Source organism: Haliotis rubra, unplaced genomic scaffold (assembly GCF_003918875.1).
Source record: "Haliotis rubra isolate DU_JTF1 unplaced genomic scaffold, ASM391887v1 Scf504, whole genome shotgun sequence".
Taxonomy (NCBI): Eukaryota; Metazoa; Mollusca; class Gastropoda; order Lepetellida; family Haliotidae; genus Haliotis; species Haliotis rubra.
Window position 1 is genome coordinate 542,396 of NW_025767196.1, and position 26,407 is coordinate 568,802.

Here is a 26,407-nt window from a genome sequence, read left to right on the forward strand (position 1 = left end):
CATTTGTCTGTTTTTGCTTGTCACACTTCACAACACCTCCTTGTGAAGCTGAAAATATTTCATACAGTGTTCACTTCTACAAAGATGAGGCAAGACAAATGATGTATAACACTGCATTAATATAGCAATGTGCATGAAGATCTAGTTGTAAATGTTTTGAGGGTTTTTATAGAGTTAGTCACACCATGGTGCAGTTCTCAATGAATGACCCCTCAGACTCTGCCTCTTGGAAAGACAAGCTGCAAAAAAGTGTTTGCAGGCTCTAAATGCTCCCGATTGTTCTTTTTATGGGACAAACAGACCATGTGCTCTGATGTTTTCGATGTTACCTATTCCACAGCCTAATATCTATCCAGTCTATGTGCTGGTATTCCTTACCACAACCACCAGTACCCACTTCCACCTCATTTACACCAGCACTTGCTTTATCCCATTACTGATGACAGCCAGGCTGGGTAACAATAATAACATCTTTTAACATATTTTGGTATTATGTGGTCAGGATCTAACCATCAACCTTACACTCTCTCGGAAAGAAGGAATAAACAGTTTATTCTTCAATTTATCTAGCTCATGCTGAGACAAGATTTTACCCATGAATCTTTGAGAGAGTGAGTGAGTTTGGTTTTACGCCGCTTTTAGCAATATTGCAGCAACATCACGGCGAGGGACACCAGAAATGGGCTTCACACATTGTACCCATGTGGGGAATCGAACCCGGGTCTTCGGCATGACTAGCTTTGAGAGAGACATTTGACATTACAACATAACGCATAATGGTAATCCCATACTAACATTTCTTGGCAGCTCCTGTCCTGGCTGTGCCAACTTGGTGGTGTCTTCCTGAAGCTTTCAGCTGGCCTAGAGTTGTGCGCTGTTCCTCTTCCATAAGGATGCCATCTGTGTCCATCACCTCTGATCTCATCAGGCCACGGGCAACACGAGCCTGAAACTCTCTGTACAAAACACGAAGAAAATAATTAGTTCCCAATATCATATGTCTGTAAAGAAATTTGATGAAATCAGCCTACCCCCAAATATACGACTGAACCAATTAAGCAAATATCAATGTGATGATTGGTGAAAAATTGCACAATGTTACCACTAAAAATTGCAGTGGCATCTACCAGGAAGTATATTCAGTGACAAAAGCAAAACATTATGTATATTATATCAGCCTCTGAGCAGGCCTAGATAAATCCCTGAGTTATTTCAGCTTTAGAGTTACAGTACAACCAGAAATTATTGAGAATTTAAAGATTGTAATTTTTTTTTTATTTTCACTCATTACTCACGCATTAAATGTGAATATTAGCAGAACATAACTCCAGATTCAAAGACAGTTGAACAGTTAGTATTTTGTCAAGTCACCATGGGCAGCAATGCAGGCTTCAATGTGGCGGAGCATACTACTGATCAAAGAAGATAGAAAGTCGTGGTCCATGCTGTCCCAATATCAGACCACCTCTTCTTTCATTTCAGCAATATTTGTCAGATTTTTCTTATTGACACTTTCCTTCATAAGTCCCCAAACATTTTCTATTGGATTTAGGTCAGGGCTATGGCTTGGCCAATCAAATAATGTCATATTTTGAGTCCGAAACCAGGCCTGTGAATGCTTTGAACAATGTTTTGGGTCGTTGTCCTGCTGGAAAATCCAAAAAGTTCCGTAGAACACGCGAGCAGATGGAAGTAAATGTCCCTCGAGAATATCTGTGTACCGCTCACTGTTCATATTCCCTTCAAATACACAGAGGGGTGTTGCCCCTAACACAGATATGCCACCCCACACGGGACTGTACTTTGGGCGCTGATACAAAGGTTTTTCAGTTTGTTTCGTCCAGAATTTCAGGGTATTAGGAAACAGCCACACAGAACTTTCATCTGAGAAAATCACATTGTCCCAGTTGAAATTTCTATGCTGTAAGCACCAGTTCAACCTTCGCTCCTTTCGTTCAGGTTTCATGATTGGTGATGGAATTCTTCGACTTTTCTGCCAACCCATTGCATGCAGCTCAGTTCTAATTGTCTCCTTACAGACAGCCAGTTCCTCTATCAATCATATCCAGCCTTAAGTTTTCTTAACTCCTTCGTTTGTTTTTAGAAACAAGAATACCAAGCCGCCTCCTGTCACCGACAGTCAATTTTCTGGGCCTACCTGTGCCTCCCTGGTGCTCAATGCCATATCCATTTGCAATATTTTTCAAAACACAATAAGCAGTGGACAAAGGGATGCCTGTTATACTTGAAATCACTTTAGCTGATCTGATGTATTGTTATAATACTTTAAAATGAACTTCCTCTTCTTTAAATCATCCATACTGAGGATCACTGAAAATGTCGTCTGCTAGCAAGTAAACAAAGGGGGATAACTCTTCACAAACTAATGAAAAAGGATTGACAGAGTTGTCTCTCGTGAATGAAATCAAGCACTTGATAGCTGGTCAAGGTTGTTTATACTAGAAATCCAATTAAACATATTCCTAAAATTCTCAATAATTTCTGGTCATACTATAAGATGAATTTGTGAAACTGGACCTTGATGAGCAAACAGTATGAATGTTGGGGATTTATAACCATTGTTGCTTCAACATATTCAAAAAGGTTTCAATGGCAAGCATTATATGAAAACATTGCTCAAAAAGTGCTGTTTCCCAAAATAGTACAAAACTTTGTTCATTATCAAACAACTTACTGGTGTTTTCTAAGCAAGAATTCAGCAGGTTGAGCATTTCTTCGCAGCCCTTCTTGATAGATGGCATCTGCCTTCTTAGTATTCCCTGCATCCTCTAACACTGTTGCCCAGGCGTCATACAGGAAAGACACCTCACAACCAATTTTCTGGTCAAACATGAAGGCAAACATCTCTGCTGGATCCATGCAGAAGTTTGCCTGGAATTCAGAGTTCAGGTATTAGTCAATGCAAGTGTTGAGTGAATGAGTCTTTGCAATGGTCAGCAATTACAAGATATGTTATCATCAAAGCATCAGCGACTAACAAGCCTAAGCTGCATCAATTCATGAAGGAAGGAAACAACCAATCTGTGCATTAAGGTCCAGACTGGTCTCTAACCATCTTGAAAACCACAACAACTTTCCAAAAATCATGCATGATTACAAGGTAACCATGGTAAAATGATGTAAACTCAACCACTGCTCTAACACCTTTATGTAATGAACAATGCCTGTTTCTGTAAATCATGAACTAATCAACAGTGTTCACGAATGGTGTTTCAAAGTAACAGGACATTGGGTCCTGTAAGTTTCAGATGTCTGTCTGAACCATTGAAAATGCACAGGACCCATGGAATAAAATTAAACACACATTTCAGATTTAATATTTCTTATAACTGACATTGAAATTATTAACAAACATAAGATTTATAAACACCAAACAAGTGTCACATGTCACATAAAACAACTTCAGTCAAAGTCATTGTTAAATATACAGTCAGACACTGGGGCCGGCGGGTTGTAGACTTCTGCCTGACCGTTGGCGAATCTGCCAGATTTGTCAGTGGGTCAGACGCTATTCGTGATCACTGATCAAACTAATTGTTATTAAATGAATCCTAAAATATCTTAATATATACTCATGGAAATGAATAAGGGAACACATGAAAGTACAAGTGTTCCTGTATTCTTTTCCAGAATTTCACCCACAGTGCAATACAAAGTTTTTTAAGAAACCTGGTAAAGACTGACTGACTGAGTTTGGTTTAACGCTGCTTTTAGCAATATTCCAGCAACATCACGGCGGGGGACACCAGAAATGGGCTTCTCACATTGTACCCAAGTGGGGAATTGAACCCGGGTCTTCGGCGTGACGAGCCAACGCTTTGACCACTAGGCTTACCCCACCTGGTAAAGAATAAAGGAACACTGAGTATATATACCTAAAATTCACAAAGAAGAAGTATTCTAACATTCCACAGGCTGCACAGGAAGATAAGGAATTACTTTCTATTTGAGCTGTTTCTTTTCTAATAAACATGATAAAACAAGGAACAGATGACTGCCCAAAACTTACAAATTTAATCCAAGCATCAACATATCTGTGATCATTCTTGTATTTCTCTTCATCTTTAAAAATTGTAACACATCGCTCCAGCAGAGCTCTTAGTTTGCCCGCTTTGCCACCCTTTGGATACGCTTCATCCGTCCAGCGAATGTATCTGGTTGAAAAACATAAGCATAAGATAACAAACCTACAAACATGGCCAGTATGCAACAAATACAATCTGAAATGATAAATTGAAAATGTCAACTGTTTCATCATGTTCATGTTCTTTGAAGCTTTGTTCATAAACCACAGGTTCAAGGTGATGCAGAACAAATATATTTTAAAGTACATAATTTACTGTTAACAAACATTTCTCGACATTCAATGGACTGTATGAATTCCCTTTCAAGAATAACCTCAGTTCTGGGAATCATGATTTTCTAGACATGTAAGATATGTATGTTCTCAGAGAACACTATAAAAATTGAATTCTGTATCTTACCTGTCCCAGGTGTCAAGTGGATCGGAACCTGTATATGTCCGTAACTCACTTTCAAATACTCTGTAAGTAAGAAAGATATATTGCAATTCACTATATTCAGTCTTCAGCATGCGGAAAGACTTCTGCCTGTATCCCCCCTTAAATTTTATTCTAGATAGTCAAATCATATCACATGAATAATATTCGTCATCTGATAAGGATGAGTTTTAACATGTTTCATTAATTATATCTACATATTGATAGATATATCCAGCATCTAGAAATGTCACTCAAGAAATTTCTCCTCGTCGTTAAAATTTAGGGGGGATACGGGCGGAAGTCTTACCAAAACTTGAACATGTGCAATTCTAAAAACAACAATGAAAACTAATCTTAATATCCAGTATACCATGAATACTTTGACACAGATTGAAATATTCCACATCTAATTATGAATATGACCGTACATACTTAAATGTAGACCCAAACAGAAGTATATATATCAGTTTCAAACATCTTTATAACAATCAGCATGATCATGATGATCAGGTTAAGTCTCCACAGGTAAACAATAACGATAATTTAATAGATGCTAATAATAATAATAATAAATGCATATTTATAATGCGCCCCTTCCACACCCTAAGGCATGCTCAAAGCGCTACAGAATATTTACACTGGAGTATTTACAGATGAAGTTATACATAATATACTGAGAAAAGGTGGGTTTTAAGTCTGGACTTAAAAATGTCAATTGTGTCAGAGCTTTTACTTTTAAGGGCACATGGGAGAGAGTTCCAAAGCACAGGCATGGAGTAAGAGAATGATCGGTGTCCGAAGGATTTCAGTTTGTAGGATGGGATGACCAGTCAATTTTGTGTGTTTGAGCGCAAGATGCGTGAGGGGACATACGGATGTAGGAGTTCAGACAAGTAGGAGGGAGCCAAACCATGGAGGCACTTGTATGTCAGACAGAGGATCTTAAAGTCAATTCTGGCCCTAACTGGTAGCCAATGCAGTTCTTTCAACACTGGTGTTATATGGGAAAGTTTAGAAGTCTTGCTGATAATGCGGGCGGAAGTATTTTGGATCTTCTGAAGCTTATCAAGGAGTTTAGAACTGAGGCCTGAAAGGATGCTGTTACAGTAGTCAAGCCTAGATGTAACAAGAGCTCGAACAAGGGCTTGAGTTGCAGCAGTTGTCAGGTATTGCCGAATGTTACCAATGGATCTTAGGTGAAAGTAGCAGGTCCTGCTCAGACGGTTAACATGAGCATCCAGAGTCAAGGAAGAGTCGATGTGGACACCCAAATCCTTAACCACATCAGAGAATCTGACGTCAATAATAATTTTCTTGGACTATCTTTTTCCAGTCCTGGCAGCCAACACTTGATATACATTGATTAAAGACGGGCATGGGTGAAAAAGACCTTTGTTGTCATTCCAACAGCTTGGAAACCGTACCAAAAATATTTTAAAACAAATGCATACAGTTGAAACTTACTGTTTTTGTTGTTTGATGACAACCATTTGATCATCCTGAGGCTGAAGCGCTACTGACAGCGAGGAGACATTGCGCCCTTGTTTCCGAGGTCTTACGTTTTCTTTGCTCAGTTCCCATTCATCAGAATATTCTTCCGTATGATTCATTGTTAAATGACTGAGAAAACAAGGCTACAAATACCAAATATCTTCTTTACAGGCCTTATTTTCGTTATTCCATTACCCCCAATTTAGTTTTGAAATGTCCGCTCCGCGCATGCGTAGATAGTCTTGAGGGAAGTCAAGCTAAACTGGTTCCACCGTTGATAGGCCAGTGCGCCAGTCCTGCTCGTACGCGCCGTTGCGGTTTTTGCGGACACAAACATTGACTGGGTTCTCGTCTATGTAAACGTATGGTATATATTTTAAAGTCTTGGAAAGTCTATCAATGGACATACCTTTTTATTTTGTTTTATAGGACAACTTGATCGTATATGAATATGATCTAGAAGTTATTACTCAAACTAATAATTATTTTCTTATTGACTTTTACCAGTCTAAGCAAAGACCCCTAGGTTGGAGAATGAGCACTGTACCAACCGATTGTGTGAGGTTATTTCATGCCGATACCTCGAATGCATAATCGCTAACTTGGAAATTTTCTTCACATAGTGCTGATCTTCAATCTTCTTAGCATTAAAACGAAACAGAACAAATATCTTGATAATGCCACGTCACACCACAACTTATAATGGCACCAGTTTCATTAATTACCAGTTAATAAATTTGGTATGGTGGTTGATTCGGGCCATCGCTGAAAATTCCAGGCGACATCCAGCGATGGCCCGAATCAGCCACCATAGTTTGGTGATGCAATGTCTTTACATTGTTATAAATTCAACCTCCTTTTTGGAAAGATTTGGGTTGCACTGTGGGAAGGGGGTACACGAAAAATGTTTCAATCCCTGTATTTAACTGTCAACACATATGAATCTTAATGGCATGTCTCTTTGAATCAATGTACATTAAATATATACCAAAGTTTAAGGCTGTAGGTCATACATTGCATAAACAAGTAAATATGTACCAACAGCCTGCAGAGCAAATGTAGCATGTGCATGGAGAAGTGACAGCGTATGTTGTGTCCTTAAAGCTAGAAAGGTAGAATGTAGTTTTTGTTGTTGAGTTAACTGCTTTGGACGTCGCCTTCACCTGTTGGTATTTCGGCAGACTGTAGAATGTAGAATAATAATTAATATTTATGTATGGGCGGAGATTATATGACCACGTCGGGTTTAGGACAATTCCCACTAGGACAATTGTCACCCGGACAATTCCCACCTAGGACAATTCCCACCTAGTGCAATTCCCACACGGACAATTCCCACCCCCAAAATAAAATTACATGAAGAACATAGTTTAGTTTAAACATTTATTCATTATGACATAAATACCATATAATATAAAACTTCATCAAAGTCAAATTTCTTTAATGTCACAATTTCAATATTGTATCATCTTCTATATTACACCAAAGTAAATATTTCCATACTTCAAAGCCTGGGTGGGAATTGTCCTCATCATTATAGTGAAAATAACTGGGTGGGAATTGTCCTAGGTGGGAATTGTCCAAGGTGGGAATTGTCCTAGGTGCGGGTGGCATTTGTCCGGGTGGCAATTGTCCTGCTCCCGACCACGTCACACGTGTTTCAATCTCCGCCCACTCATGAATATTCATGACTATTCTACACTTAAGACCATTCTAAAGTACTGTCGGAAATGCTAGAAAAATGCTTTTTAGCCTTAATATCTTTAGAAAGGTGATAAATGTATTATGTTGTCAATATATCAACTCACCTATAGTGTACCTAATTTTTATTGCAATTGATTTAACATTCCCATGCATTTAAAGGGCAGTTTACAGGAGAGAATTTGGTACCAAAACAACAACTTAAGATTTTTTCAGAGTTCAACAACAGATATCTGAAATAGTCTTTACATTTATGTTAATAATACAGGTGGTGTAAAAATATAAATTAACGTTTTTCTTAAACAAATAAATGTTGAATGTTTGTGTTTCTTAGCTTAATTATCGTTTCTTTATTGAAGAAATATTAATATAAATGTTAAGTCTTGATAAATATGTTTCCCGTCATGCATGCACATCTTTATCACAGCGTCCACTATGGCCAACTATTTGCAGACGATTGTTGCAAAGGTTTATAAGTTTTTTGTGCTTGAAAAAGACAGAGGTAAACCTTTCATTAGTATAGAAATGGTTTAATATAGAACTTGTAGAGCTGTTGGTATGTCTTACCAACAAGTTTACAATATTGTAAACAAATCAGACAAGACAGGGACCGTCTCAAAAGCAAAACCGAGACGTAAAACCATCCTTGACAACTTTGACAAGGGAGTACGTAGTCTACAAACTTTAGGAGAAGAATAATATATATATTCTAAAGAAGCTACACCAGTGACTTCGTTAAATCTTTGGCCAGTGTTCACAACTAGATTAAACTGACCGAATTACATCCATATCTTTGCAATGAAATATACTGTTGACATGCAAAACATTTATTAAAACGTTGCACATTTCTACAATCAATCGATAAGATAACACAAGTGACAGGATTCTTTCCAATGTACAGTAGTTCGTATGTTTATTTCAGAATAAACACACATACACAAATGATCCCTTACATAACCAATACGTATACTATACGTACACATATTCAACATTTTGAAGAAAACATCTATTGAGATGACCCCTCGCCCGAGCGCGTGCTAAGGTGTCAATTTCACCTCTCGATACCGTGCATGCTGATGACGTAACACAGGCAGTTAATGTTTGTATCAAATAACGTCCCACTACCCCTTAGTTTTCTAAGTTTTTGGTATTTTAATCAGTAAAAACGCATTTTAGGGCATGTCTCAAAATTTATTCCCTTGGTCTACATTAGGTATATGTTTCTTAACATGATATTTGTTATTTAAGTAACTGTAATACCTCTGAATTTTAAATATAAGTCAAAAAGCATTTTTCTAGCATTTCCGACAGTACTTTTAGCTTTAAGTCACAACACACGTACATTCTTCTTATCTGGTATTGTGTATATGTAAACACTATCAAGTCAGGTAGACAATTATAATTAATATTGGAGTTTTTATGTAGATACCATATTTCTATTGATCTCTGCGTGAATGATATGTATGGCATCAAATGTCGTAAAAGATATGTGCTGGATGAAAAAGCGTAAAAGATATGTGTGACGTGTAAAAACGTAAAAGATACGCGCGTCATGAAATAGCTCAAACGATGTGTGTTATGAAATAGCGTAAGAGATTATTATAATATTACTAAATGTGCAGCTGAAATGTCAAATAGAGTCGATATGCTTTACAAATTCTGGTCTTCTTATCATTCTGTGTTCATGTTAATGTACCGCCTCCGTGGTGTAGTGGTTAGAGCGTCCGCCCGGAGAGCGGAAGGTCGCAGGTTCGATCCCCGACTACGTTATACCAAAAGACGTTAAAATATGGTACTTGTTGGTCCCTGTCTGGCGCTCGGCATTAATGGGTACATCAAGGACTGGTCGGCTCGGAGTCAGTATAATGTGTCTGAGTGGGTATTCATGCTTCACTGCGGCATGGTATCTCAGTGGGCTAGCACTATAAAACCAGCTTCAGTCTGGGCTAGTACAAGCAGCCGCACATACACATACGCATGCACGTCGTCATATGGGCGAAATATTCTCAAGCACGACGTTAAACCCAATTTCACCTCACCTCACCTCACCTGGGCTAGTACAAGCAGCCGCACATACACATACACACGCATGCACGTCGTCATATGAGCGCAATATTCTCAAGCACGACGTTAAACCCAATTTCACCTCACCTCACCTGGGCTAGTACAAGCAGCCGCACATACACATACACACGCATGCACGTCGTCATATGAGCGCAATATTCTCAAGCACGACGTTAAACCCAATTTCACCTCACCTCACCTCACCTGGGCTAGTACAAGCAGCCGCACATACACATACACACGCATGCACGTCGTCATATGAGCGAAATATTCTTAAGCACGACGTTAAACCCAATTTCACCTCACCTCACCTCACCTCACCGCATCGCACCTCACCTCACCACACCTCACCTCACCTCACGTAAATGTATTGTGCGATTGATAACTGTATTTACTTTGAAATAAAAGTTTTAATATGAAAACAATAATACATAACTACGCCAGTAATCACTTTAGACCAATAGCAAATAGGCAGAACCCCTTTCATAATGTACTCTTTAAAAAGTAGGGGAACCTGAACTTTCAATTTGTATAATGAGTATAAGCGTTAACAAACTTTTCAAGGACAGACACGCACCAACATGTCTCTTTATCGCCATCCCTAAACACAACGCATGGAATGCACGTGCACAACGCAGTAGCACCATACACGCGCATAGGGTGTCAGTCTTGATGTTGACGGTTTTCAAGAGTGAGTGAGTTTAGTTTTACGCCGATTTTAGAAATATTCCAGCAATATCACATCGGGGGACACCAGAAATGTTCTTCGAACATTGTACCCATGTGGGGTTTTCAAGAAGGTCGATAAATAACTGTAGACCATTAATTTTGACAATCATCTTGCATCACACAGTTGTTAGTGTTTGTTTCTAGCCGATTTTTGTTGTTTGAAAATGAAAAACACATGCAAATCTCACGTCATACACCAATCATCTTTCAAGAGCGATTACTGTACAAACAACTATGGTCATAAGGAAGTGCAAGTAGTAAAACACTCTCAAAACATTCATTATTATCATAACAACATTGATTGACTCAGATATATCTCCCAATTTTTTCAATCGTGAATTCAAAATGAAGTTCCCCTACTTTTTTAAGAGTATATATCAAAATATAGATGAAGCTGGGAAGGCGCTGAAGGTTGCCTTGTATTATGTCCGATTATGTCTCACACGATTAGATCTAGAAAATGACATTGAACCAATTCTAAAAGCGGCAAGTGTCCTTGGTAACGTTACCGTTGCCTTGGTTAGGCTGACCCCAATGTCTCTTTCATCGCATTAATGATATAAAACGTAGAATTGATTTTTGGATTTCTTGGAATTTTGGTAGGAGAGAAATGCTCTTGACGATCTGTAAGATATGTATACACAAGGACTTAGTTAAGCACCCCCTGACATATGTCACGATTGCATGAGCCCCGGTCTTAACCCTTTTGAGCATATCTGGGACATGATTGGTCGTCGTGTGCAACAAAGGGATCCTCCTGTACAGAGCCTGGCCCAATTGGAAGCTGCTCTACACGAGGAATGGCGTAGACTGGCCCTTCTGAGGATCAGGATGCTGACAGGTGGTATGAGGAGAGTGCTGGCTGTCATACAGTCACATGGAGGTTACTCTAAAGTCTTGGTATTGACCTTGAATCGTGTAAGACACGCAAATTGACATTTTGAATGTTCACATTCACCAATAAATTCAACATTCCAGGGCCATGCTTGTACAGACATGGTTTAGTATGAAAATCAGTGGGGCTTTTTTAAATGAACAATTATCATCATAAAAGCAACATGGATTCCAATCATTTTGTCGTTTTTTAATGAGTCAAAGGGTCATAAGGGTCACAAAAACTCATGTTTTTCCATCGTGGTCACCACGAGAAGTTTATACACAAGGTGAAGACTAGGTGAACAGGGTGTAGAGAGAGGTACACAAGGTGAAGACTTGGTGAACAGGGTGTAGAGAGACGTACACAAGGTGAAGACTAGGTGAACAGGGTGTAGAGAGACGAACACAAGGTGAAGACTAGGTGAACAGGGTGTAGAGAGACGTACACAAGGTGAAGACTAGGTGAACAGGGTGTAGAGAGACGTACACAAGGTGAAGACTAGGTGAACAGGGTGTAGAGAGAGGTACACAAGGTGAAGACTTGGTGAACAGGGTGTAGAGAGACGTACACAAGGTGAAGACTAGGTGAACAGTATGTAGAGAGACGAACACAAGGTGAAGACTAGGTGAACAGGGTGTAGAGAGACGTACACAAGGTGAAGACTAGGTGAACAGGGTGTAGAGAGACGTACACAAGGTGAAGACTAGGTGAACAGGGTGTAGAGAGACGTACACAAGGTGAAGACTAGGTGAACAGGGTGTAGAGAGACGTACACAACAAGGTGAAGACTAGGTGAACAGGGGTGTAGAGAGACGTACACAAGGTGAAGATTAGGTGAACAGGGTGTAGAGAGACGTACACAAGGTGAAGACTAGGTGAACAGGGTGTAGAGAGACGTACACAAGGTGAAGACTAGGTGAACAGGGTGTAGAGAGACGTACACAAGGTGAAGACTAGGTGAACAGGGTGTAGAGAGACGTACACAAGGTGAAGACTAGGTGAACAGGGTGTAGAGAGACGTACAACCCGTCATTGCAAAAACACAGGGGATGGTTAGTTATGTTCTTTGTGTATATTATGATACTAGCACGTTCTATTCGGACTGCTGTGATATACACTAACTTAATTGATATATGAACATGAACGTAACATCTTGCCAGGGCTGAATCGGAAGCTGGTTTAAGATGATTGAAAACGGACTTACTTTGGTTTCTAAATACTCATACATATATACTCTGAACACAGATGTCCACGCAAAGATAAATGACCCGAGGGTGTTACACACGGTTATGAAAATTGAAAAGCCGCGTAAATAAGAGGCAAGTGAAAAGCGAAAACATGGCACTGATGACAGCTGCTGTAGGCAACAATTAATGCCATCGGCCAACTGCAGACAGGTGACTCGACTTCTGCAGTAGCATCACGTCCCACAGTCATAGAACAGTTGACACAAGCACGAGACTCGCATGGGGGCGATACTAGGATTCATTACCGAAACGTCGACCTTCTAAACCCTATGGGTCGACGTTTCGGTAAGACACGATACAAGAGATCGTGAATAGATGACCTTCACCCTGACATTCGATTGTTTCTTGTGTGCCTCGGTCAGTGTCAATGACTCCTGTTGAATATTTACATATTACATATTACATAATATTACATATTACATAAAGTAAACATCTGAAGAAACATTTTCGGTCGAGTTTAGTTCTTATAGTTCATCGTTACATATTACACCTGATGTTCCTAGTTCATCGTTACATATTACACCTGATGTTCCTAGTTCATCGTTACATATTACACCTGATGTTCCTATAGTTCATCATTACATTACACCTGATGTTCCTATAATTCAGTTTAGTTCTTATAGTTCATCGTTACATATTACACATGATGTTCCTAGTTCATCTGTGCATATTACACCTGATGTTCCTATTGTTAACCTTTACATATAGAACCTGATGTTCCTAGTTCATCTTTCAATATTACACCTGATATTCCTATTGTTAACCATTACATATTACACCTGATATTCCAAGTTTCATCTTTACATATTACACCTGATGTTCCAATAGTTCATCTTTACAAATTACACCTGATATTCCTATTGTTAACCATTACATATTACACCTGATATTCCAAGTTTCATCTTTACATATTACACCTGATGTTCCTATAGTTCATCATTGCATATTACACCTGATGTTCCTATAATTCATCTTTACATATTACACCTGATGTTCCTAGTTCATCTATGCATATTACACCTGATGTTCCTATAGTTCATCATTACATATTACACCTTATGTTCCTATAATTCATTGTTACATATTAGACCTGATGTTCCTAAATCATCTTTAAATATTACACCTGTTGTTCCTAGTTCATCTGTGCATATTACACCTGATGTTCCTATAGTTCATCTTTCAATATTACACCTGATGTTCCTAGTTCATCTTTCAATATTACACCTGATGTTCCTAGTTCATCTTTCAATATTACACCTGATGTTCCTATTGTTAACCTTTACATATTGCACCTGATGTTCCTATTGTTAACCTTTACATATTACACCTGATGTTCCTAGTTCATCTTTACATATTACACCTGATGTTCCTGGTTCATCTTTCCACACACCATTACACCTGATATAGTTCATCTTTACATATTACACCTGATGTTCCTGGTTATTTCAATATTACACCTGATGTTCCTCATACATATTACACCTTCCTCCTGAAGTTCATCGTTCCATATTACCTGATATTCCAATAGTTGATCTCTGCATATCAAACCTGATGTTCCTGTAGTTCTCGGAGGACTAGCACCTAAAACGGGCATCTATCTGGAATAGTACAATATGTTTGCTTACAGCGAATATTCTCATAGTTCATCTTTCCATGGGAAATCTTCAACATGGTTCTTCGCCAACACCCTAAAAACACAAGTGGAGCAAGAGAATATGAACACAACAAAACAAAACTTCAGGAACATTCTTAGATCCAGTTTATTTACATCTCTTTAAGCTGTACACACACTTCTGACTTCCCGCAAGTAGAAAAAGTGTATCAAATATACGGAAGAAGTACTAAAATACCAGATCAAGTGCTCAGCCTGGAGGATATACACAATAAATATTATAAACATCCATTTACTATTACAGTCGTATTTACAATCTATATATATTACTGTAACAAATTGTCATAAAAATGAAATTACAATTGTGTGCACATAGACATATGCTATTGTATATTCATACAATACTTGCTGTTACTGGCATAAGCTTAACACGATGCCAGCTCAAACAGTCAAACATTGTAAAACCATATAAAAGGTGTTACTAAAACTTTAACCTGTAAAAGTGAAAGTGGCGTTTAAGAGCGTTTTTGTAATAGGGCTTTTATGCTAAAGATATGGTAAATCTGACAACCACATCGCAAGATGTATTTGGCATCATCCACACATGCAAACCCCAGAGGTCATGCATCCGTCACTGTTGTCATGGAAACATGAAGACACTGAATGCATGTTGGCACATTATGCGAATGTAATATACTATGTCCTCAAAAACCCTCAAGCTAATTCACAGGTAATGAAATATACTTGCAAGAAAACCAGCAGAAACATGGTCACTCTGAGTGGGAACTGTGTTGTCACAGTAATGGTTTAATCGTATATCCATCGTGTACAGACAGCATCCTATATGCATCACAGCAAAGTCACATCCTTGAACCAACAGACCTGTCCCGTCCCGAACATCCACATGAAGTACTCCAGTCACATCCTGTTCCTGACAGTCACATCCTGTTCCTGACAGTCACATCCTGTTCCTGACAGTCACTCCATAACCCACAGACACATCCCATGCCTCTCCGCTGCATCCTGTCCTGACAGTCACTCCATAACCCACAGCCACATCCAATGCCTCTCAGCTGCATCCTGTCCTGACAGTCACTCCATAACCCACCAACACATCCAATGCTTCACAGACACATCCTGTCCTGACAGACGCTCCATATCCCACAGCCACATCCAATGCCTCACAAGTACATCCTGTCCTCACAGCCGCTCCAAAGCATACCGTCAAACCTTTGTCCCACAGCCACATCCCATCACTCAGATACCCGTGAAGATCCGGGTTAGAATGAACCTTCAGTAACACATGCTTGTCGTAAGAGGTGACTAACGGGATCGGGTGGTCAGGCTTGCTGACTTGGTTGACACATGTCATCAGTTCCCACAATGCGCAGGTTGATGTTCATGCTATTGATCACTGGATTGTCTGGTCCAGACTCATTTATTTACAGACTGCCACCATATAGCTGGAATATTGCTGAGTGCGGCGTAAAAACTAAACTCAATAACCCCATCACTCAGAGCCACATCCACTTCCTCAAAGCCACGACTATTTGTCCATGGCTTTACCCTGTCCCTCAAAGCAATTCTAACCCCTAATACATACATCCTCCATCTATATACCACACACATAACGTCCGGTACACCCAACTTATTCACTTACATAGATCTGCACCAACACCAAGCACACCTTAACACAAAGACCAGGAGCTGTATGGTTCAACACTTCCATCAAGTTAGCTGACACTGTTGGGAACTCTCTCTACCAGACACACAAACTGTTGTTCAAATACCAGCGATGCAGGCTACGGTACTCCATCCTCCTTCTAACATTATGTACATTTGCATATTCATGTCAGAGATCATCATAAAAGATTCGTAGTCAAGAAAATCCTAAAGAGATCACACTGAAATTATTACAGATCGACCAGCACATCACTTACTCCTGGGTCAGTCTCTAATAAGTTCATATCTTGCTGGTTACTTCAGACACATATCACATTTCATTCCAGTGTCTTTAAGCAGGTAAATACCAAGCTGTGGCATACACTGAAAGTGTAACAAGTGTCACAGGTGTCACAATATCTGTAACATATGTCACAGGTGTTACACAATATCTGTAACAAATCTCACAGGTGTTACACAATATCTGTAACAAATGTCACAGGTGTTACATATCTGTAACAAATGTCACACGATATCTGTAACATATGTCATGCAATATATGTAACAAGTGTCACAGGTGTCATACAATATCTGTAACAATGTCACAGGTGTCACACTATATCTGTAACAAATGTCACAGGTGTAACGCAATATCTGTAACAAGTGTCACACAATATGTCACAGGTGTAACACACCATATGTAACAAATATCACAGGTGTCATGCAATATCTGTAACAAATGTCACGCAACATCTGTAACAAATGTCACAGGTGTCACGCAATATGCCACAGGTGTAACACACCATATGTAACAAATATAACAGGTGTCACACAATATCTGTAACAAATGTCACAGGTGTCATGCAATATATGTAACAAATGTCACAGGTGTCACACAAATCTGTAACAAATGTCACAGGTGGCATGCAATATCTGTAACAAATGTCACACAAATCTGTAACAAATGTCACAGGTTTCACGCAATATCTGTAACAAATGTCACAGGTGTCATGCAATATCTGTAACAAATGTCACACAAATCTGTAACAAATGTCACACAATATCAGTACAGTTCACAAATGTCACAGTATTTGTATACCAACACATGTCCCAGGTGTAAAACAATATTCTGTTTGTTAACAAATGTCACAGGTGTTACGAAATATTTGAATAATGATCTTAAGAACCTGCTGAATTATTAGCGAAGTAGATACAATGCCAGCTGTGATGCCATAGCCACCATCGTGTATTTTTAGGTGAAGTCTAGCTGTAGTTCCTTGACCTTTGATGTATCTTGCCTAATGAAAGAGTGGGATAGAAACCAATTCTTGCTGGTAAGGAACACAGTAAATTGAGTTGCATTGAACAGTACCTGACATTACATCAAGCAGGTTATAGATGCTTACCACTTTTGAAAAACACAAATTGTTCTTACAGGCCACAGGTAATAACTTTGTCACTTTTTGGATTAAACCTTGTAGCTGTGATTGCCTTGCACCATGGGGACACATCAAATTGCCTTCAAACTAGGGCTGGGACGCGTCCAAATTTCTATCCAGGTACCCCCACCCCTATTACCCTACCCAACCTGGATACCCGTTATGTTAATTCTTCACATCAAATTTGTAAGAAATGTCAATATTTTCTTCAGCTCGGAGGCTAAAATGTTGATTTTTTTTCAATATCTTAATCATGTATTATATTCAAAAGAGGTGAATGTAATTATGTCTAAATCTTCAATGACAATATAACCTTTTAATCAAGAAAGAGTAACATATTACATTGTTTAATCTATTAGTCATCATCATCGGGTAACAGGTGAGACGGGTACCCGGGTCCAATCCATTATCCACCCGTCCCTTGTATCCGGGCCCGTCCCAGCCCTACTTTAAACATCACCTTGTTCGATAAGGACCAACTTTATGGATGAACAACTTCTTTATTCAGGTTGTTCATCCATAACGTTGGTCCTTATCAGACTCTCCAACTTTCAGAAATGCCACTCAAGGAACACCTTGTTCACCTGTAGGAGGATCGCCCAGCCTAGTTTCATCATTTCATCCACACCACCTGCTTTCATAGTTTGAGTTTGAGCCAGACTTTTCTTTTTTTCTCTGGTTTACACATTTCTTTTTGACCAAAGATTCAGTTCAATAGAAAAAATTATAATAAATAATAACAATCCAATTTAAAATATTCTATTTAATATTCTTATGTTAAGTAGGCAGCTATGTATGTGGTTGGATATGGTGAAGAGAATTTAGAGTTACCTCCCTTCTGTATTGTATGTCACATTTCATGAAGTGTTTAGAAATTCTTAAGATGAATTTCCAACAGGTTTTAACTGTAGTTGAATGATTTATTCATATTAATAGTCCCAGTAAATGAGCATGTTATTTAAAAACTTATTGTGAGCACGATGAAAACACACTGCTTTTCATTTTATAATACTGTTTCACATTTTAAGGATCTGGAGACAGTGCATTTGTAAACCAGTTTTAAAAAAAGAAGTCTGGCCTTATCTTCAACAGTTAGATATGAAATAACAAACACAAGGTGACTCTTACTAACTAGAACCTACACTGTTTACACAACAACCATGTGCAGGTCGACAGCAATGTGGTTTGGGACATTACCACCTTATCTAGTAACTAACTATGCTTGAATTGGCAAACTTGCAATGCACATAACAATTTGTGTAACGACATGAAACTACCAAACTAATTTTTATTGTTTGCCCTACAATATTACTATACTGTTAGGAATGATAGAAAAATACCAATAATATCACCAAAAGTATAACAATCGATAGTTTCAAAAGTTGAAATTAGTTCATATTTTATGCATTTCAAACCTGCCTGTTTGGTTGAATAGCTGGGATTACGCCAACTTCAGATTAGAGTTACTTCCCCTAGGTTTGAGTAGCAACAGAGAGGAACATGGCCCTGTTGACCATGTTGACAACTATCGCAAACCCATTGCTATGGTGTGGCAACTATTGCAATACAGTTGCAATAGTGAAGATAACTGGCATAGTCACCCCTACATGACAATATTGCACTACCAGTGATACACTGGACCAAGGAGACGCTCTTAAGAACACGTGCCCCTCTTGCCTTTCAAAGACTAGTTTAACTTACTTTCATGTGACATTAAACAATACCACAAGTAACAATCTTACTCAAAGATCATGCACAAGAACTTACCTGAAAATATGTAAAAGTTAATTCTTTACAAATAATATCAAAAATAGTAATTTCATCTTTTGTACATTTGTAAAAAGAGGTATTCCATTCCAGGGGATTAAGAGCCCTCTTATGGCGCTAGTTAGAGAATCAGTCCTTATATAGGGCCACACAAAACAATGAATTGTATCGGCCTACTTTTGTATACTACGCAAAACAAGTCAAAGACCACCTGAATCTTTCATATTAATAGAGTCAATCTGTCATGGTATAATAGTGAGTCAGTGAATGAGTGTATTTTTACGCCGCTTTTTAGCAGTATTCCAGCAATATCACGTCCAGGGGCACCAGAAATGGGCTTCATATATTGTACCCACATGGGGAATCGAACCGGGTCTTCCGCTTGACAGGCGAATGCTTTAACCACAAGGCTACCCAACAGCCCCTTGGTATAACTGACTGACTGACTGACTGAGTTTGGTTTTACGCCGCTTTTAGCAGTATTCCAGCAATATCACGGCGGGGGGCACCAGAAATGGGCTTCATATATTGTACCCACATGGGGAATCGAACCGGGTCTTTGGCGTGACAGGTGAATGCTTTAACCACAAGGCTACCTAACAGCCCCATGGTATAACAGATAAGCTACAGTAATATATATGACATAACTGGGTGGTCATTTTGTCATATTATGACAGACTCGCAACAGTAATATGAAAGCGTCAGGAAATCCCTAACCTCTTTTGAGAAGAGTATGTGTAACATTAGCACTTGTAGCAAGGCACAGACGTTTGATAAATTGTGCTCTGTTCAGACATGTGCCATCAGACTTGCTGTATCTGAGTGTTCTATCCACTATACAGCAACTCTTTGACAAGCAGCTGACATTAACAGGAACGTCATCTGATGTTCTATGGAACATATTCAGAAGAATGTTACTCTAACTGAAGGGAAACCCTAAAACGATCAAATCATCTACACAGAAAGCTTCTGTCACCAACACATATTTCCACTTCATGAATTAATAGTTCCAGAAGGCATTAAGATATATAACAAGTCTGAACTTCAAAAAGATAAATAGTAACAATATCACATCAATTTATTTTTGAAAGTGATGTAAAAGTCAATAAATAGTTGTATCTTATACACAATTCATTAACAATTTTTAAAAATAAACTTATGTTCTTAAAAGACAAATCAGAGTCAAAACGATAAAGGATTCATGTTACAAAGCTAATACCTTACAACAGTCTAAACACAGGTTCGTCAACAAGAAGATCATCTGCTAAGCTGCTGCAGAACATTGATCAGGGCGGTCAACTTAACAACACTGACATCCCACCTACCTCCCATAGTACAAAGTAGGCAAAACAAGTATTCACCAGGAGCCATAATCTCCCTTCTCCTCTTCCCTTAAAAGATCTCATGTTTCTGGTTTCAACATTTTCAAACTGGTATCTGGTCATTCTTTCCAGATCATAAACAAGGGCAGATAACTCTAATTAGCCAACCTAAAAGCAAAAACAGTAACAAACTTTCAAGCTATTAAAAACCATGACTGATACATTTGGCAAGATTTAAAACATTTGAAAAATCATCATACCTTAAAAACGAAACCAAAAACCAGGAACATGAGACGTGTCGATTGATAAAATTTGAAGGTATCCTAAAGGTGCAAGATCAGATTTTATAAGTTTCTTCATGTGATTTCCTTTTGATTTTGGAACATGAATCTCAAATTGTGACATTTACTTCCACAGCTTGGTGATAAAATATTCTTATTCAGGCCAGGTATGTCCTTCAGCCAAATTCAGATACATCCTGAGATATTGCAGTAATCAAGCATCTCCACACTATCTGACCAAGGCTGATCCAAAACCATCCTGATGCCAATCTAATAAGACAGGTTATCAGATCTTGCAGCTGTTGATCAAAGAAATACAAAGTCTCCAAACACAATCCAAGCCTCCACAGAATATCAACTGATTGGTCTGTTATCAACTATTTCTTCATTACAATATGCCAAATCCAAACCTATTCTCAATCAACTAAAATCTGATCTCGTAGCTTTAGTAAGGAGCAATATGCAATGACAATGTAAAAGTGTAAAATCTTTGCCTTTCCAATATCTTCATTCTTCCCTGATTCTCAGCAAATCCATGATACCTTATAAGGGATATGCCAACAAGCACAGATAAGGCACTATACACAGTCAATAATCAAACAAAGAGTGGGTGGCAAGGTATTACATAGATATTTACAAGACTTATCTCCCTTATATAACAAGACTCCTACAGCCACTAGGGGGCAGTGTTAGGAGAGAAGCTTGACCTTGAGCAGTGTGTGAAACAGCCATGTGCCTGCTGAGTCATGTCTAGCCAAAAATCAGTTCGACTAAAGATTTTGATATTTCAACAATCTACTGAATTCTTAATGTGATTTTTATATGCAAATCTATAATGTTCTCCCAATTCTTTAGATCAATATGAAAATACAAAATGAAATTAATATCCAGGCGCAGAGTTATCTCCCTTCACAATATTTGACTTATGACTTAGGGTTTATATAAACTTATTAATACCTTCTCAGAATATAATATTTATAAAAATCCCCACATTTTTCTGCTAGTAAAACTGGCTAGTATGTTTCATGACTAGCTAGCAATATTTTGAGACTATTTCACACACTAGCCTTGAGAAGCTTCATGTTGCCTTTGTGAAGATCTCATTATGATCATGGTATAAATAGATATAGAAAGAGTTGAAAGCACGAGATGAAAACTGTTAATTTACAACAGATGAGGTCATAGACAGGTAGATATTATGCAGCATTAGCAAAAATTCCCTGCAGACTTTTAACCAAATGTATGACATATTGTAAGTGAACATACCAGTGTTGAACAGTTTCAATGTCCTGATCAGAAGTTTTAATTTGTAAACCAGTTACTATAGCTACAGTCCGTTTGAGTCAGAAACGGACTGATGAATTGCAAATTTTATCATTGTACAAAATTGCCACATAAATATAAATAGTACACATGTTTATCATTTACGAATACCCAACAGTTGTTTTATATTTGAAAATTAAACAACTATTTTTGGTGGAGTGCCGGACAAAATTTTCATATATGGAAGAAAAGCACAGGCTAATGAATGTTGGTGGGCACTTATGCGTGCTTCTCTAAATGAACAAAATTGAACTGTGTAAAATTTTAATATAGTTTTTACTTTTGGTGGAGTCCAGAAAATGTTCATATACCGTATTGTTGGGTACAGTGAAATGATAAACATGTGTAATTTAATGTGGCAATTCATCAATGATAAAAATTCTGATTCATCTCAAATCTGACTGTACAATGGACTGTACAATGGTGAGAAATGAAGTCAAGGGGAGACAACTCATGTAAACACTTCACAGGGCACCAGCTCCCACCAAATCTTAGATATGTGTTCTAGGAGTAAGACACTAACAATACATTAAAATGGAATAGATTCTGAAAAAAAAGCAACATATCATTTATAAACCATGACCACGGGTCATTATCACAGATCCTCTAATCATCAATAACAATAGTATCAGTCCGTATTCGTTTGGTGGAACCATTTTTCGATTTGTCTTCAGCATTAGTTCTGGAAGAGGGGAATGTGTTAGCAATGATTATACAATCGTCATCTTCATCCTCTTCCGCCAGACGTTGTTCAATGTCCAACTTGCGTTTGATACCGCGAGTCATGTGCACTTCAACCTCTGGAGCGTCGGTCGAGTTTATATGAATCACTCTCTCCTTGGAGGTTGAGGACAAAGGGCTGTCCACTCTGGGCGCGCCACCCTTCTGGGGCACAAAGCCCATACTGGACATGGATCCCTGAGAGGTACTGGAGGTGTTTGAGGTGTTCGAGTGAGTCCTCACCGGCGACTGCCGCACTGGAGACTGTGTCAGCCCCGATGAAACAGTCGAACTAGAATTATTACTGTCTGTAGAACTACTACGATTGTCTGTTGAGCTTTTCTTAGCTCGACGTCGTTTGGCTAATGGGGCAGTGGCAACATCTTGAAGCCTGAAGCCCTCTTTAGTAGCCATGTGAAAAGCATCCATTGTTACAGACAACTGCACATTGACTGAGCCGGAGAGAACGCCAGGAGTCTTGAGCGGTGTGTGAGAGAAGACCTGTGAGTTGCTGCCGTTGACCCAATCGTTCTTCTGCAGATCTGACATTGTCAAACGCTTCCTTGGTTCCACACGTAATAAACCTGCAAAGAACAAAGTTTATTAACTTCTTAACATACACTCTCCTACCCAGAGTTCCATGCGGCAAGCCACCATAGTACCTCTGATAAAGGAGTCCTGTGAGCATCAGTGACATAATGCTGTATAATGTTAAAGTCTATACAAGTACAAGTGAGTACAAGACAAACCAGGAATTGAAAGTTGAAGTGAGTGAGTTCGGTTTTATGCCACTTTGAGGAATATACCAGCAATTTTGCACGTTGTACTTGTATGGGGAATAGAACCTAGATTATCGAGGTGACTAGCCAGTACTTTTACCTCTAGGCTCCCCAATCACATAAGCAGTAATTGATCTTTGCATAATGAAAGCCACACTGCCCAGTCCCCATTTCAGCTCTTGCTAGATGAAATATCGAGGACCAATTTTGACCTCAAATCCAGATAGGACCATAGCAAAATATTGACAGTTAATTTATTGAAGAGAGGACTATTGGGAGACAGTGACAAAGGACATCAATAACATTAAAAGAAGGGTGAAAGACCAGCAGTTTTTAATCATGTAAACACAGCAATATGCCAGGTGTAATGGATGGAATATACAGTCTTGTGAGATGGAACAGCGATCAATAGTTAATCATAGATGCCATGAGCCAAGTTCGGGCTAGTGGACAGAGAATACACAGTACATTGCTTACCCTTTATAAGTCTTTTAGCTGGCTCTGACACAGACTTCCATTCAGGCAGGGACAAGTCAAACTCTCCTCCCTTGATTCTTGACATGATTGCCTCTGCAGTGTCATCACGACTCTGAGCCTGGAAGGGCGCCTTCCCAGACAACATAGTGTACTGCAAGATCAAGCAGGTGTGTTGATACAGGTAGTGCAGATAATCAAGCAGGTGTGTTGATACAGGTAGTGCAGATAATCATGCGGGTATATTGATACAGGTAGTGCTGATAATCATACAGGTATATTGATACAGGTAGTGCAGATAATCAAGCAGATGTGCTGATACAGGTAGTGCAGATAATCAAGCAGATGTGCTGATACAGGTAGTGCAGATAATCATGCAGGTATATTGATACAGGTAGTGCAGATAATCTTGCAGGTATATTGATACAGGTAGCGTAGATAATCATACAGGTATATTGATACAGGTAGTGCAGATAATCAAGCAGATGTGCTGACACAGGTAGTGCAGATAATCAAGCAGGTGTGCTGGGTGTGTTGATACAGGTAGTGCAGATAATCATGCAGGTAAATTGATACAGGTAGTGCAGATAATCAAGCAGGGTGTGTTGATACAGGTAGTGTGGATAATCAAGCAGGGTGTGTTGATACAGGTAGTGTGGATAATCAAGCAGATGTGCTGATACAGGTAGTGCAGATAATCATGCAGGTGTGTTGATACAGGTAGTGCAGATAATCAAGAAGGGTGTGCTGATACAGGTAGTGCAGATAATCAAGCAGGGTGTGTTGATACAGGTAGTGCAGATAATCAAGCAGGGTGTGTTGATACAGGTAGTGTGGATAATCAAGCAGGGTGTGTTGATACAGGTAGTGCAGATAATCAACCAGGGTGTGTTGATACAGGTAGTGCAGATAATCAAGCAGATGTGCTGATACAGGTAGTGCAGATAATGTGTTGATACAGGTGTGCTGATACAGGTATTGATGGATGCAGATAATCAAGCAGGTGTGTTGATACAGGTAATATGGATAATCAAGCAGGTGTGTTGATACAGGTAGTGAGTGAATGCTGTTGATCGCTGAAGTCAGCAATATTCCAGCTATGTCTGGTTGGCCTGTTAATAATTGACTCTTGTATTGACAAACATGATCGACTGTTTGAGCAATGGTGTATAATGAACAGAATGGCAAAACATCAGCCATGTCACAACATGCATGCTTGTTTTGCTTGTGTCTCTCTTTCTGTCTACATCTGCGTGTGGTTATGTGTGCTTGTGCACGAGCAATCTGATAGATGAGTGAGTGAGTTTAGTTTTTACGCCACACTGAGCAATATTCCAGCTATATGGCGGCGGTCTGTAAATAATCGAGTCTGGACCAGACAATCCAGTAACCAACAGCATGAGCATCGACCTGTGCAATTGGGAACCGATGACCAAGCAAGCGAGCCTGACCACCCGATCCAATTAGTCGCCTCTTACGACAACATGGGTTACTGAAGGTTCATTCTAGCCCGGACCTTCACAGGTGTCTGATGAATGAATGAGCTTGGTTTAACATGGCTGTGAACAAATATTAGTAACATCATTGTATGTCATCTTCAAGAAAGACTTGTGTAATGCTGGACTTGGGATACTATGTCACGTGTCATCCAAGTCTGCGAGCCTGACCACCCGATCCTGTCAGTCGCCTCTGATGACAAGTATGGGTTGCTGGAGATCAATTCTAACCCATATCTTCATGGGTATCTTGACAACAATGTATCCAATGACACACATCTAGATGTTTACTTACCAGGATAACTCCCAGACTCCACAGGTCACATGACTCATCATACCCGGTGTCCCGGTTCGTTGTCTGTCGGAGAACCTCGGGGGCGGCATAGGGAAGGGAAAAGCATGGAGTTTTTAGGGGTTGGTTCTCTGGGTTGAGTCTGGCAAACCCAAAGTCAACAATCTTGATCTCAGCATCATCAGTATTATCCTCAAATATCAGATTCTGAAAAAAAGAAGAAGAAGAATGGTAATCACTCATTACTATCCTGACTCAACAGCAGATTTGTTTGCTTGTTTGTTGTTTAACACTGATCAGATTTTTATCATCCGAAGACAACTGATATCATGAACCAGGCTAGCTATTCTCGAAACGTTCGTAGCCCTACGAACTTCTTAAGCCCATTCTTAATACATTGGCTACGATAAAAGTTAAGAATTCTTAGGGCTACAAACGTTTCGAGAATAAGGGCCCAGGACACTTGGTCTAAGCATGCACTGCATCCAGTGACTACTTAAAACCAACATAATCCAGGAACACCATGGGGCTCAACTGCAACTTAAACAAAACAAAGTTTTGCACTGCTCTAAACGACAATACTTAAATTTGCAGTACACAATAAACAC

At 39.1% G+C, this 26,407-nt stretch overlaps 2 protein-coding genes across 2 annotated transcripts in view; both read right to left on the minus strand.

Moving 5' to 3' along the window:
* Positions 1–790: 790 nt before the first annotated feature.
* On the minus strand, positions 791–6,133 carry LOC124291989 (mitotic checkpoint serine/threonine-protein kinase BUB1 beta-like). The gene is made up of 5 exons (XM_046729066.1): positions 5,988–6,133; positions 4,506–4,565; positions 4,031–4,175; positions 2,696–2,892; positions 791–956 (listed from the first exon to the last, which is right to left on the minus strand). The coding sequence occupies exons 1-5, from the start codon at positions 6,131–6,133 to the stop codon at positions 791–793; spliced, it is 714 nt and encodes a 237-aa protein (XP_046585022.1).
* Positions 6,134–22,460: 16,327 nt separating this feature from the next.
* LOC124292003 (ribosomal protein S6 kinase alpha-5-like) overlaps positions 22,461–26,407 on the minus strand; it is a 55,408-nt gene continuing 51,461 nt past the window's right edge. The window contains exons 14-16 of the mRNA XM_046729076.1: positions 25,803–26,006; positions 24,015–24,165; positions 22,461–23,342 (exon numbers count right to left, since the gene is read on the minus strand). Coding sequence (XP_046585032.1) covers positions 22,645–23,342; positions 24,015–24,165; positions 25,803–26,006 — 1,053 coding nt within the window. The 3' untranslated portion in view covers positions 22,461–22,644. The remainder of the gene's footprint in view (positions 23,343–24,014; positions 24,166–25,802; positions 26,007–26,407) is intronic.

Excerpts from the sequence above, each read along its gene's own strand:
- LOC124291989 (XM_046729066.1), bottom strand. The coding sequence starts at position 6,133 with ATGAATCATACGGAAGAATATTCTGATGAATGGGAACTGAGCAAAGAA. Across the intron at positions 4,566-5,987 it reads GTCATCAAACAACAAAAACA|AGTATTTGAAAGTGAGTTAC; the intron begins GTAAGTTTCAAC and ends TCTTACTTACAG. Across the intron at positions 4,176-4,505 it reads CCACTTGACACCTGGGACAG|ATACATTCGCTGGACGGATG; the intron begins GTAAGATACAGA and ends TTTTTCAACCAG.